This window comes from Rhipicephalus sanguineus, chromosome 1 (genome assembly GCF_013339695.2).
Source record: "Rhipicephalus sanguineus isolate Rsan-2018 chromosome 1, BIME_Rsan_1.4, whole genome shotgun sequence".
Classification (NCBI taxonomy): Eukaryota; Metazoa; Arthropoda; class Arachnida; order Ixodida; family Ixodidae; genus Rhipicephalus; species Rhipicephalus sanguineus.
Window position 1 is genome coordinate 250878162 of NC_051176.1, and position 11996 is coordinate 250890157.

The 11996-nt window shown below is 48.5% G+C and overlaps 1 protein-coding gene across 1 annotated transcript; it reads right to left on the reverse strand.

Annotated features, from left to right (window-relative positions):
• Positions 1-4830: 4830 nt before the first annotated feature.
• LOC119377523 (uncharacterized) lies at positions 4831-9159 on the reverse strand. Its single transcript, XM_037646960.2, has 2 exons — positions 9059-9159; positions 4831-5980 (listed from the first exon to the last, which is right to left on the reverse strand). Exons 1-2 carry the CDS (start codon positions 9068-9070, stop codon positions 4892-4894), a joined length of 1101 nt encoding a protein of 366 aa, XP_037502888.1. The 5' UTR covers positions 9071-9159; the 3' UTR covers positions 4831-4891.
• Between the last annotated feature and the right edge of the window lie 2837 nt (positions 9160-11996).

Here is an 11996-nt window from a genome sequence, read left to right on the forward strand (position 1 = left end):
CCGCCGCGTTCCGTGCAGCACAACTAGCAGCGCGGCGCGGGCGTTGTTCACAGTTGTCTTTCTTTTTTCACTCCTCCCGCGAGCAGCGCTGTGCGGCGCAGCCAAGACAGTCTGCTTCGTAGCATCTCACCTGGAACGGGGCTTCTTTCACTCCGAGCAGCCTTCGGTCATCCGAAAATGACGCCGATGCTGATTCTCAACGAGCTTCTCTGCTTTTTTTAACCGCGAAAACTAGGTCGTTTGTTAGGCAGAGCCCACCCGAGCGATATCCCGCCTCCCGGCGCGCCAGTGGCTGACGATCGTGGGGCCGACGCTTGCTAGCGTCGCCGCTGGATGGCGGCAGGTGTCACACGACACAGTAAAGCCCCTGGTGGCGGCGGGGCGGCGGTCGCCGCTCGCGTCGAGCCGAGCGGGATGTTGTCTGGCGTGGGGTTCGCACCAGTTCGCGCAGCAGGCAGCGTACGAGCACGGCGCAGGGTTTCAGACAGCGTTGGGCTCCAGAAAACAAAAATAAGGAATCGAGAAGCGGAACTTTTGCTGCTTTCGCCGCCGTGTTGAGGTTTAGCTCGGTTTATGTTTCAAGCGTCAAAACGGCGCGCTATTTCGGCGTCCCGCGCACGTGTCCTGTTGCTTTGACTTGATCCTCCTCCTTGCTCGCTCCTCTCGCTCTCCCGCTCTTCTCCAGTGCGCTTCATAAGCCCTGGATGGAGTTCAAAAGTTTTGTAACGAGAAATAAATCTGGCGTACGCTCGCGAATCCCTGATTCAGTATAGCGCTTGGCAAAGGCGCTACAATCAACGCTTATGAGGTCCAATGATGGGTGAATTGTGAGCGTCAAAAGATTGCGGTCAATCTCTTTGCGACTCCGTTGTGAGTTTGTACGAGTAGGTAGATTAACTGAACGCACAGAGTATCAAAGGCGGAGGAGGGGCCCACTTTCTGGATTAAAGATATGTGATAACAATTACAGCATTTGTTTACCACGCGAACTTGCCTGCAAGACATGGCCACGGTTTTGCAGCGACGACCATTTCCCGATTTCGGGGAAGGGGGGCTCAACCACAGCACCACCAGCTCAAAAGAATCTAGATTTCTTTGTCTTTCAGTTTTCCGCAAGGTCCAACGTTATACACGAAGAAGATCCGTGATTTAACCAGACGAATATTCGTTTTTAGGCTGGCGTATTTGTCTTTTACTGTATTTGAAAGGGGCCCATTGCGATCTCTTTCATAACAGTCTATTCTTCGCTACGTTTTTTTTAGAGACACTTTCTGCGTCTATTGTGTATCCTAGGAAAGCGCAGTGTTCTACGACATCTATTACTTCGTTATTTATGTGAAGGCTGTGCTTATATGCTTCACGATGCCCTCTCTCCCTCGAAGATCAGTGCTTTTTAACACGAAAGTGTTTAATGCCGGCTCCAGCGAGACTATACTGACATCATTTTCGTCATGGATGTGACGAAACGCACACGAACAGATGACAAAGAGAAACGGCAGAAATTGTTTTGTTAATTTGGATGACCTGGGAGTCGAACTTACAGCCTCTCGATGCGCGACGATGGGAGTCGGGCGCTTTAACCACTACGCCACGGACGCTCACGCATGAGCCTTTACAAACGCGCCTTATATATTTCACATCTCCCTTTTGCAGTGACGTTGTTGGCGTGGGGCGGTGCCGCCGTCTTGGAAAGGTGAATTGAAGTACTGCATCTGACACTAACGAGCGCCGACAGGACGGGCTTCGGTAGTCTCAGCGCTAGGGCGCATCGATGCCAGCGTTCCTTCGTTCAACGCTGGCATAGAGACGCCCTACTCAGCGCCGCGGAGGCTAGCTCCCCGATTCCCACACCATTTCGTTTCAATAGAGTTTGAGTGAGTACTTTGTTGCAGTGCGACACGCTAGCGGGCAGCGGGACGCCTTCGCGCGTTCACGGCTCAATCTACGAGCTCTGCCTCTCGCGTTCCTGAAGCACTGTGTGGTAGTGTATGCATGAGAAGTGTAGGTTACCCAATTACTGGAGAGCGCACACTTTGCCGTTTCTCTCCTCAAATGACGACGCTTTCCATGAGCGCATATCGAGTACTATGGGATTATGCGCTTGCTGATGCCATCTTTGCGCGGGATTCACCGTACGCTGTGTCCGGGTTTATGTTAACAACTTTAGCTACCACAAAGGTTTAATCTTGATCATTGACGTTATTCGTCGGGGTGAAGATGTGCAACCAGGCGTCAGCGTAGGTGCGTCCACATTAAACGGCGCTATAGCCGTCAAACACCTGCAGACATTGTGCAAGCTCTCGTTTATCAATGTACGTACAACGAACCATTGAACTACTTATGTAAAGGCACGTTTCACTTTCGTGTTATGCCGATTATTAATGAGGGAGGGATCAACCATGTTTTTTTTACAATTTCTTAGCTTCACTAAAAGGTCATATGTGAGCCTATTATAATAATAGTAGTAGTAGTAGTAGTAGTAATAATAATAATAATAATAATAATAATAATAATAATAATATAATAATAATAATAATAATAATAATAATATCTGGGGTTTAACGTCCCAAAACCACGATTGTGATTATGAGAGGCTCCGGAAATTTCGACCATCTGGGGTTCTTTAACGTGCACTTAAATCTAAGTACACGGGCCTCAAACATTTTCGCCTCCATCGAAAATGCAGCCGCCGCGGCCGGGATTCGATCCCGCGACCTTCATGTGTGAGCCTCCACGTTCCGATATCAAAGATGAGTACTTTTTTTTTTCCTCTTGCTTCTTCCTGCAGCCTTTTCGCCGACTCTGGCCGGAACAAACCCGGAAACGGGAATTCAAAATGTACCCGTATATTCGTGTATGCACACTGTTTGCGGCGGCATCAGTTCGCGATACTTGTCTTGGCTGAAACATAGATTTTCCAAATCTTCCATGGAGCAGCGAAATTACGTTTTCCTCGTAAGAAGAAATTACATCAGCTCTGTTCGCATTCGCTTATTTCACGTCCGCGCACGAGTAGAAATTTCCTCGATATAGCCCGACCTGGTTCCTCAAAGTGCAAATGTTAGCGACGTTCATATTGGACAATAAATATGTAGCTACACTATAGGGGCGCACAAGAGCGCCGACTCGTGACTGCAAACATCTTGGGTGATGAATACATGGGCACAGAACAAATCGAAACTATAAGAATTTTTAAAGATGAAAATCGCACAAGCGCTATAGAGTCATTCTAAAAGTGGTAAACCAGTACGTGGCATCAAAACTTAAGGTATTGATTTTCTATTCTGGCTAGATTTAGGTGCCATAGTTTAAGTGCGGAGCACTTTAGGTGGCCGGGTTGTCGCATGCTGTCGTATGCTGTCATCGTATGCTGTCGTAGCTTAGCGTAACTCAGGCAAAACCACGAATAGCACAGCCATCTGTAGCATATTGAGCGCGCGCTCGCGCCAAGGAGAAGTCTTCTTCCTCTTGTTCTTCGAGCGCCTTGATGATGATAAGCGCGGAGCAATTTAGGGGCCCGGCAAAACCACGAATAAAAATAGCAAAAACAGAGGAAGCAAGCGAGAAATAGAAGGAGAGAAAAAGAAAGGGAAGAAAAATAGAAAGAGCAAGAAAGAGAAATCCTAAGAGAAACAGAGAAGGCTGCCCAGCTCCGCACTTCCTTCAGGCTCGGCACCACTAGTGCTAAGCTGCCTTCATTTTTTTTTATTTATCCGTAATCCCGTGTTGCGCACGTAGCTTTCAGCTTCAACGAGATTTCCTATTCCTTATATTGTTTTTTTTCACGAATGCACTTGTAGTTGTGGGTCGCCCGCATGTGTACCTTACTTAATCCTCGTCTGATTTAGTGTTGTTTTGTCCACTATGAAAGTTCTCTGACCAGCTAAAGTTTCCCTGTCACTAGCGAACCTTTCCGACAGATTTCAGAGCAACACTATTCATAAGTAAGCTGTTGGTGCAATTATGCAAAGCGTATATAACGTGTCATGCGAATGTGAGAAACGTTTGCGATTGTATACGCAAATACCGGGTATATCGGCGTCCTTTTATTTCTCCGTGAACTGCACCAAGTCGTTGCTTTTTCTGTACTTATTGCGTAGTAATTATGTAATAATGGCAGTAGACTCTTCGCAACGAAAGTGACAACGCTATACCAACCTCAGTAAAATATTTACCTACCTTGCCTTGTGTATGTTCGTCAGTTGTGCTTTCGCCTCTAAGCAACTTAGTGCAAAGGCGAAGCTGAACCCGCAGGCAACGTTCTTCTGAATGGACATATCTGTACACGCGACACAGGGGCGTAGCCAGGGGAGAGTTGGGGATGGAGGCTCAACCCCCCCCCCCCCCCCCGAAAATTTTCAGTTTTGCTTGCGTATATATACACGCACACATACAAACGCACGCACGAACATACATAAAGCATGGTTGAATCCCCCCCCCCCCCCCCCGAAAAGAATTTCTGGCCACGCCCCTGACGCGACAGTAGTGCTTTTAGCGCTGGTGATTTTATATTTAACGAAGAAGTACATTTATTCACTCGATATCTCTTTTTTCCTCAGGTACAGACATTCTAATGCCCTTGTATTTGTTCTTCGCCCACGCATGCAAACAGGGACCAAGCTGCTGGTTACTCTTGCGTTACTTTTCAGAAGTAGTGTATCTCGGTTCGAAAGTTTCCGTGTCTTTACGCACTTTCTCTCTCTCCAATCATATCGAGAATTGTTCCTTGTCTCTTTGGCGTTTTTGAGCGTCGCAAACGGGAATTCCTGATGGGGAGTGCTGCGATAAATATCGCAGCAAACGTGCCTAGGCAACAGTCTCGCAAATGCGCACTCGCACACACACGCACCCATGCCCGCAAATATGACACAAATATGTTCAACACCACTGCTCATCGGCCGTTTCTTTTCGCGAATTCAGGTCCGTGGATCGACCGGTAGACTTCGACGTTTGCGCTTCCACCAGGGTAAGGCACGTGCACGTGGCTGTACGAGTCGACGTGCGCCTCGTCTTCGTAGGGGCCGTGCGTGTCGTATAGATGCAGGTTCTCCCCACTGGAGGCCAGCTGACTCTTGAGCTTCTTGAGCAGGCTGCAGTTCTTAAGCATCTTGATCTTGCGGAATTTGCGCTGCTTCTTGGACAGGCGCTCGATGACGTACGTGGGCCGGATGACCTCTCTGATGACCTGCACCTGGCGGGCCGGCTCGTGTAGAGGCGCGACCGCGGTAAGTGGTTGCACGAGCGCAGTGGGCACTGGGGCAGCCGCGGGAAGCACGGCTGGTGCAGGTGGTGGTGGTGGCGGCGGCGGAGGGGCCACTTGTACCAGCCTGGTATGATGGTGCAAGACGTAACTGATCTTGGGAGGCAGTTCTTCCAGCTTGGTCGGCACCACGGCTTGTTGCACCAGCCGGGGCTGCAGGGGGACTGTGGTCACTGCGGGCCTCGGCTCCGGCACCACAAACAGCGGCTGCACGGCTGGCGGCGGAGGTGGTGGGGGTGGCGCGGCCACCGCCGGTAGGGCCGCGGGGGGTGGTGCCTGCACTAGCAGCGAACGCGGCGGCTGTGCTGCCACCAGGCCTGACACGAAGAAAGGATGGTGGTGGTGCGTGACCACGGCCGGCGGCGGCGCTAGTCTGGTGGGCACCAGCACCTGCGGCGGTGCCACCAACCGTGGCTGAATCACCGGCTGCACCAGTACCGGTGAGGGCGGCGGTGGTGGTGGTTGTCTGGGCGCTGTCTGGATGACCACCGTCGAGTGGATGGGCGGGGGCAGGGGCCGCGGCTGCACCAGCAGAGGCTGCACCAGAGGCCTCGGGGCCACCAGAGGCGCGGGCAGCACGAACGGCCTGTGCGCTATCGTGGTGTGCACGAATGCCGGCACCGCGTGCAACGTTGGCTGAAGATGATGCTTGAGGGCGAGTAGCTTGTGGCTGCTCGCCCTGGCCACCAGCAGGGCGACCACCAGGCACTCGATAACGCCCTGCAAATAGTACGGATGCGCGCGCACGCTGAGTGAAGGCTTTGGCCGATGAGCAGGACCTGGGAATCGCGGGGGTATTGGGGCGTGCGCCTTGTCGCTGCGAATCTGAATTTCTCTTGTCCCGTTCCAACAACCCATTTTACATTTAGAGCACGGCTTTTTTTCTGTCTCTGCGCTTAACATAATTGTGGATGACGAAACTAAAAGTGTGCTGTCTGAAAACTTGTGCATGTTGCTCCTCGTCTGTTGCGCTGTTCTTACATTCATTAAAAGCGTGTTACACATTTGTTATCACCTAGTTTCTCAGTGTTACCGTAATGAGAGACGAGATATGCCGAGGCGCCGCATCTTCTGCTGGCCTCGCCTATTCGTCCCCACATGCTTCATTATTCCAGATTGCAAATCCTCTCTCCCAATAGCCTCTTGCCACGAGCCGCATCCACTTTTATCCTTTTCCTTGAGCTCCCTCTCCTTTCTCTGTTCTAAATCCCTATATACCACTGCGGTAAAGTGTCCACCAGCGTGAGATAGTTACGTCGGTCTTCTTATTTTGTAGCCCCCCCTCATCTTCCTGCGCTCACACTGTAACAAACGTGAGACACCACAATGCATCGATGTAAAATGAGTTCGAAACAAAAAGATTCTGTCTTTCTTTTTGTGTGCCTGGTTTACAGACAGCTGTGATACGAGAATTGATAGCACGAAATCGCTCCGTGTATTGCTACATTGATCGAGGTTTGGGGCCAGATAGAGGCCCGGAAGCAGCGAATAGAACATGCCAATTATAAACTGTAGAAATACACATGCGCTCGTTCACTTGACGCATTTAGTTTATGTTTAACAGTTTGGTCGTAGCCGCTATGACTGAGAATGCATGACGGTTGGGAGAAGGAGCTATAGTGTTGCCAAACAACGTGCGCTCTTAAAAAGAATTGATAGTTCTGCCTAAGAGGCAAAGCGTTGATATCGATTTCGATGCATTAGACAATCACACATCGTAAGGTTGGTAGATTTTTCTCTACATATTGCAGCAAACATTCCTTTATTAATTATAATTACAAGCACAGACAAGCATGAACATATCTCACTCAGAAACCGCAAAACCAACTGTAACAATACTGGCGTGATGGACAGCGCAAACAGAAGTGAGCAAACGTGTCGCGTAGCTCACTTCGCTTTAACACTTATCCAAAACATTGAGATAACGTCAAGTCCAACATTTAGAAGCACGAAAAGACTGCGTTCGCAAGGCGACTAGCCAGCTCGGCTCGTTGTGCCTTTGCACTCGCCACAGATTTCCTGCGATACAGGCCGCGTGGGCCGCCTTTTCTGGGCGGAGCTCTAGAGGAATAGTGGATTGAGGCTGTAGGAAAAAATGCAAACTTATTCAACCCAAGCACGGCGCAACATCTTAGGTTGAAGAAGGGGAGTTGAACGATAGAGGATGGAGGTACGGCCACCTCCTCGGAACCAGTGACACTGCCGCAGCAGTGGTCGAAGAGCATCCGCCTCCAATGCGGGAGGTACTGGGCTTGATTCGCAGTGCCACCCACCAGTTTTTCTGATGACGGGAGGGGCACCATGACCTCGCGCTCGGTGGTGTAGGTAATCATCTTTCTGATGGAGGGAGAGGTACCACGACCTGGCGCTCGGTAGTGTGGGTACTTATCTTTCTGATGGAGGGAGAGGTACTACAACCTCACGCCACGCTCGGTAGTGTGGGTACTCATCTCGAGAAGGTGACCTCTCCTTTCCACGCTCTTTCATTCCCATTCTATCACAACACTATCACAACACTTCATTGTGCTTCTTTATGAATTGTATAAATAAGCGCCTTAACCTCAAACCACTATCAACAACACGACCGAGAATCAGGTCAGGGTACCTCTCTCCCGTTCGAAAAACTGCTGGGTGCCCGGCGGCACTGGGAATTGCACCCTGCACCTGCTTCATGGGAGGCGGATGCTCAACCACTTCGCCACCGCTGCTGTAGAGCACGAAAAGCCACCGGCAGCACATGCTTACCTGCGCCCCCGCAACGTGCGTTATCGGACTCAGAATCACTGATTAACGGTAGTTGTCAGCCTGCTCTCTCCCTATTTCCTCTGTGTCCTTGCGTATGTATATCCAATAATAATAATAATAATAATAATAATAATAATAATAATAATAATAATAATAATAATAATAATAATAATAATAATAATAATAATGACAGTCTGAGCCTCCAAAACCAGAGTAATGAAAAGTCTTCGTCAGGGCCACTGTTCACCTCTATCGAGTGCTCAGGATGCCTTAATTTTCAGTCCTTCTTTTGATGCATCGAGAGCACTAATTCCTTTCGTGCGTATGTGTATAGACTGAGGCATTAAGTGTGTCACTGTAAGGAAACCGAAGCACATCTAAAGTTGGTCTTTTCAGACCAAACCTTGAATCTTAATCCGGAAAGTCACAAGATACAATGCCTATACAAACTACAAAAAAAAAAAAAAATCCTTCATGTCTCCATATAAATAAAATTTCTACGTCACTTTTCCAGTTTCAACTAGCATTTAGCATGGCGAATACGTCGTTCGCATTATGAACATTCTCGATTGCTCAAAAACTGTGTGCCAGGACACATAGAGTGCATTTTGCGGGGTCATGGTTATTAATTTTCCTGCGAACATAACGGAGCACTAATTACCTGCATGCGATCATGCTGAAGCTGGTAGGCACACAGCCGAAGCCAGTGACTGGTCCTACAAGCCTCATCACGATTTGAAGCTCGCGATTTTCACCGCACTAAAGAGTGAACGATTGGGGGGCTCTTAAAATCAGTTCGTCGTGTCACTCTGTTGGAAGGAGTTATTTCTGCCGTCGACTGTTGTACTGCGCGAGGAAAAGAAAGGAACTAGAGGAATGAGATGCATAAAGACTTTGATTACTCTTTAATTGATCAGGTACGCATGCGCCTAAATACACCCAATATTCAATCAACTACAAAATTCCCGTTAGTATAAAACGAAGGGGACGAGCTAACTATGGAGAAGCGGGCGCTGCCTTCTGAGGCGCGCTCCCGCTGCATGCGGCACCCACCTTGATCAGCATCCCTCAACCACCACGAAGCGCACACAAGCGACACTCTCCTAGCTGAGCCAGCCGCCTCGCCTTATGTAGACTGCGGCCTGGGCTGGGCCCAGCCTCAAAGTTTTTTCAGGGCAAATCGCTCGGCGGAAGAGATCGAAGTCACTCGCGCGATTGACCCATTCGCGACCTCGAAATCCCCCCAGAGACGTTTCCCTCCCGTCTCCGTCATTTTTTTTCTCTTTTAATCCTCGTTATTTTTCCATCGGTCTTTTTTTTTTTCTTTCCCGTATCCTCGAGGCCGCGTATCGCGCGCGAGACCCTAGCGAAAGTAGCGGCGCATTTAAAACTGGTGTGCGGCGGGCGAAGGAGGACGAGCGCTCTGTCGTCGAATACCGTGGCGCCAGCCGACTGTGTCGATGTCAATGACTCGCGGTGTGATGAACGAGGTTGCGTGCCTGCCGACGGTGTATAACCCCCCACGACTTCGTCGCGCGGCGCTTTCAAGTGCCATATATTTTTCGTCGCGTTCGGGTTCGGAGTGACTTATACGCGCGGTAACCTGCGCTGACAAGTGCGGAAAGCGCCGAGGGATCACTTAGCGAAGGAGGATGTCACCTTCCGCAAACCGCGTAACCGGCAGTTACCTCACGTAAACATGCAGAGTCTTGCCTGTATATATATAACAGGCGAGACGTATATACGAGAACGACGGAGAAGTAAACGGGAGACATTGAAGCCGCGAACGAATGGTGACTCTTCTCGGGCTGTAGACGCTTCTGTGCCGCCTGTGACTTGGCGTGGCCTTCACGAATGCATGCCTACCTAATCACCTAATCGTTTTGGATCAGAATGACCAACAATGGTACATGCAGTAATTGTAGCTGCGAGGAAACGGTTGCCCACTTCTGTATGAGTGTCAGCATTTCAGTGCGCCCAGAAAACAGCTTTCGAATGCGTTACACGGAATGGACAATCGCCTTTTGACGGAGGAAAGGGAATTGGGGCACTGGCCGAGTCTGTCCTCAGCACAGAAGGTGTTGAAAGTGTTCTTGCTCTGTTTTACGGAACCCCTGTCTTAATTCTCCTTTCCTTTTTTCTTTATTTTTTTCTGTCTCCTTTCTATTCTCTTTTATTCCCCTTAATCCCTTTCCCCAGCGCAGGACAGCGAGCCGGTCTATAAAAACTGGCTAACCCTCTTTGTCTTTTCCTCTCTTTCCACGTATCTCCTCCTCTCCCTGGACTGTATCTTGTGTAGTGCTTGTAGGGCGACAAAAAAAAAAATTTTTTTAATGCGGAAGTGGTGTTGTGAAGTGTGAACACAGTACAATCAGTGTCGCGAGTGGTGCCTTACAGTTCACTAGCAATCGTCAAAATAATTAATATCCGGGGTTTTACGCTCCAAAACCACGATATGATTACGAGGCACGCCGTAGTGAAGGGCTAAGGAAGTTTCGACCACCGGGGCTTCTTTAACGTGCGCCTAAACCTATGCAAGTATACGCGGGCGTCTAACAGTTCGCCTCCATCGGAATACGGCCACAGCAGCCGGGATCGAACCCGCGGTTTAAATTTCGGCCTGGGTCAGCAGCAGAGCACCGTAACCATTGTACCACCGCGGTGGCTGCAATCGTCAAAACGATCGTGCAGACTTGACCGGCTTTGCTTGAACGGAATTATCATTGCCCCTGTGAGCTCTTCCAGTTGTCTATTAGTTCGCCCTCGATGGTGCTGCGATTCCATAGCCTCCTGGTTAGCTTACATGGTAAAATGAATAAATGCATTGGTTACCAGTTCGGAACCAGGACAAACTTGTCAAATGGATTTTTTTTTTTTTTGCTAGGAAGTTTGTAAAACACATTTTTCTTGACGAAAAGCCACCAGAGCAAGGTTTTGATACAGCAGAATAATTAAAACTGAGATTTACGCAAAATACAAACTCATAAGAACCGTCAGTCGCGCTAAAGTGAGCACACACAGCATGGCTCATTTTGGCCCGTTATATCTCGTGAACAAAGCAAATGGGGACATATGATATTAAAACCGTGTGTTCCTGACATAAGCGCTGTTCGATAAAAAATTTTCATCCAGATTGAGACCGGTGTTTATTTTATTTTATTTTTAAAAATGAACTTTTATGAAAAAACTCGCTTCTTTAACAATTTTTTTTGAGCTGCACGCGGAAAAATTATCTTCCGTATAAATTTTGTAAAGGCTCTTTTCTATATTTGACACTGGTTTCAAGTTTCTGTTTGACATAGGAAAGGCGCCAAAGCGCCTCAAACTTTGCACACTTTTTTTGAGTTCGGCCGTGTTTGCTATTTTTTCACATTTTCTTCCTTTTGAGGACGGTATAAAAAAGGCATAGATGTAATTCACAGTAATGCGTATTAAAACCAGCAAAAGAAAATTTTTCGACACATCATTTATAGTTCGCGTTAAATTCGGCCGTGAAATCCGGAAACATTGCAGTGAGCAAAAACAGGAGGCCCGCGCCGCCACCGTCATATGTCTTTTTCTTTTTTTTTTTTTGGCGCGCTGGAAGCGTTTCTTGGAAATAAAATTTTCGGTTCCGTGCACTTTTAATGTGCCCACATAACATATAAAAGAACCCAAGCAAAATAAAAATATCGTCCGCACAGGCATGTTCGATCTCTCGTGGAATCACCCTGTACTAGATTTTCTTCGCGTCTCTACGCAAGCGGCAGACCCTCTTTTTTTTTTAAATCTCTGTGCACGATATCCAGAACATCCTTTGGAACTCTCTTAATCTACTTCAACGGCGCGATTGCCGTTGTGATGTTGTACCTACGTTATAACTTTATACGTGCTCAAGGTTAAATTTACCTTAATGTGCTCACATTTATGCGGGCATCTAAGGCTGCGTGCAAAATGAATATGTATGCTTTCTTCGGTGTGTATACAGTGACAACACTTGAGAGCTCGAAAA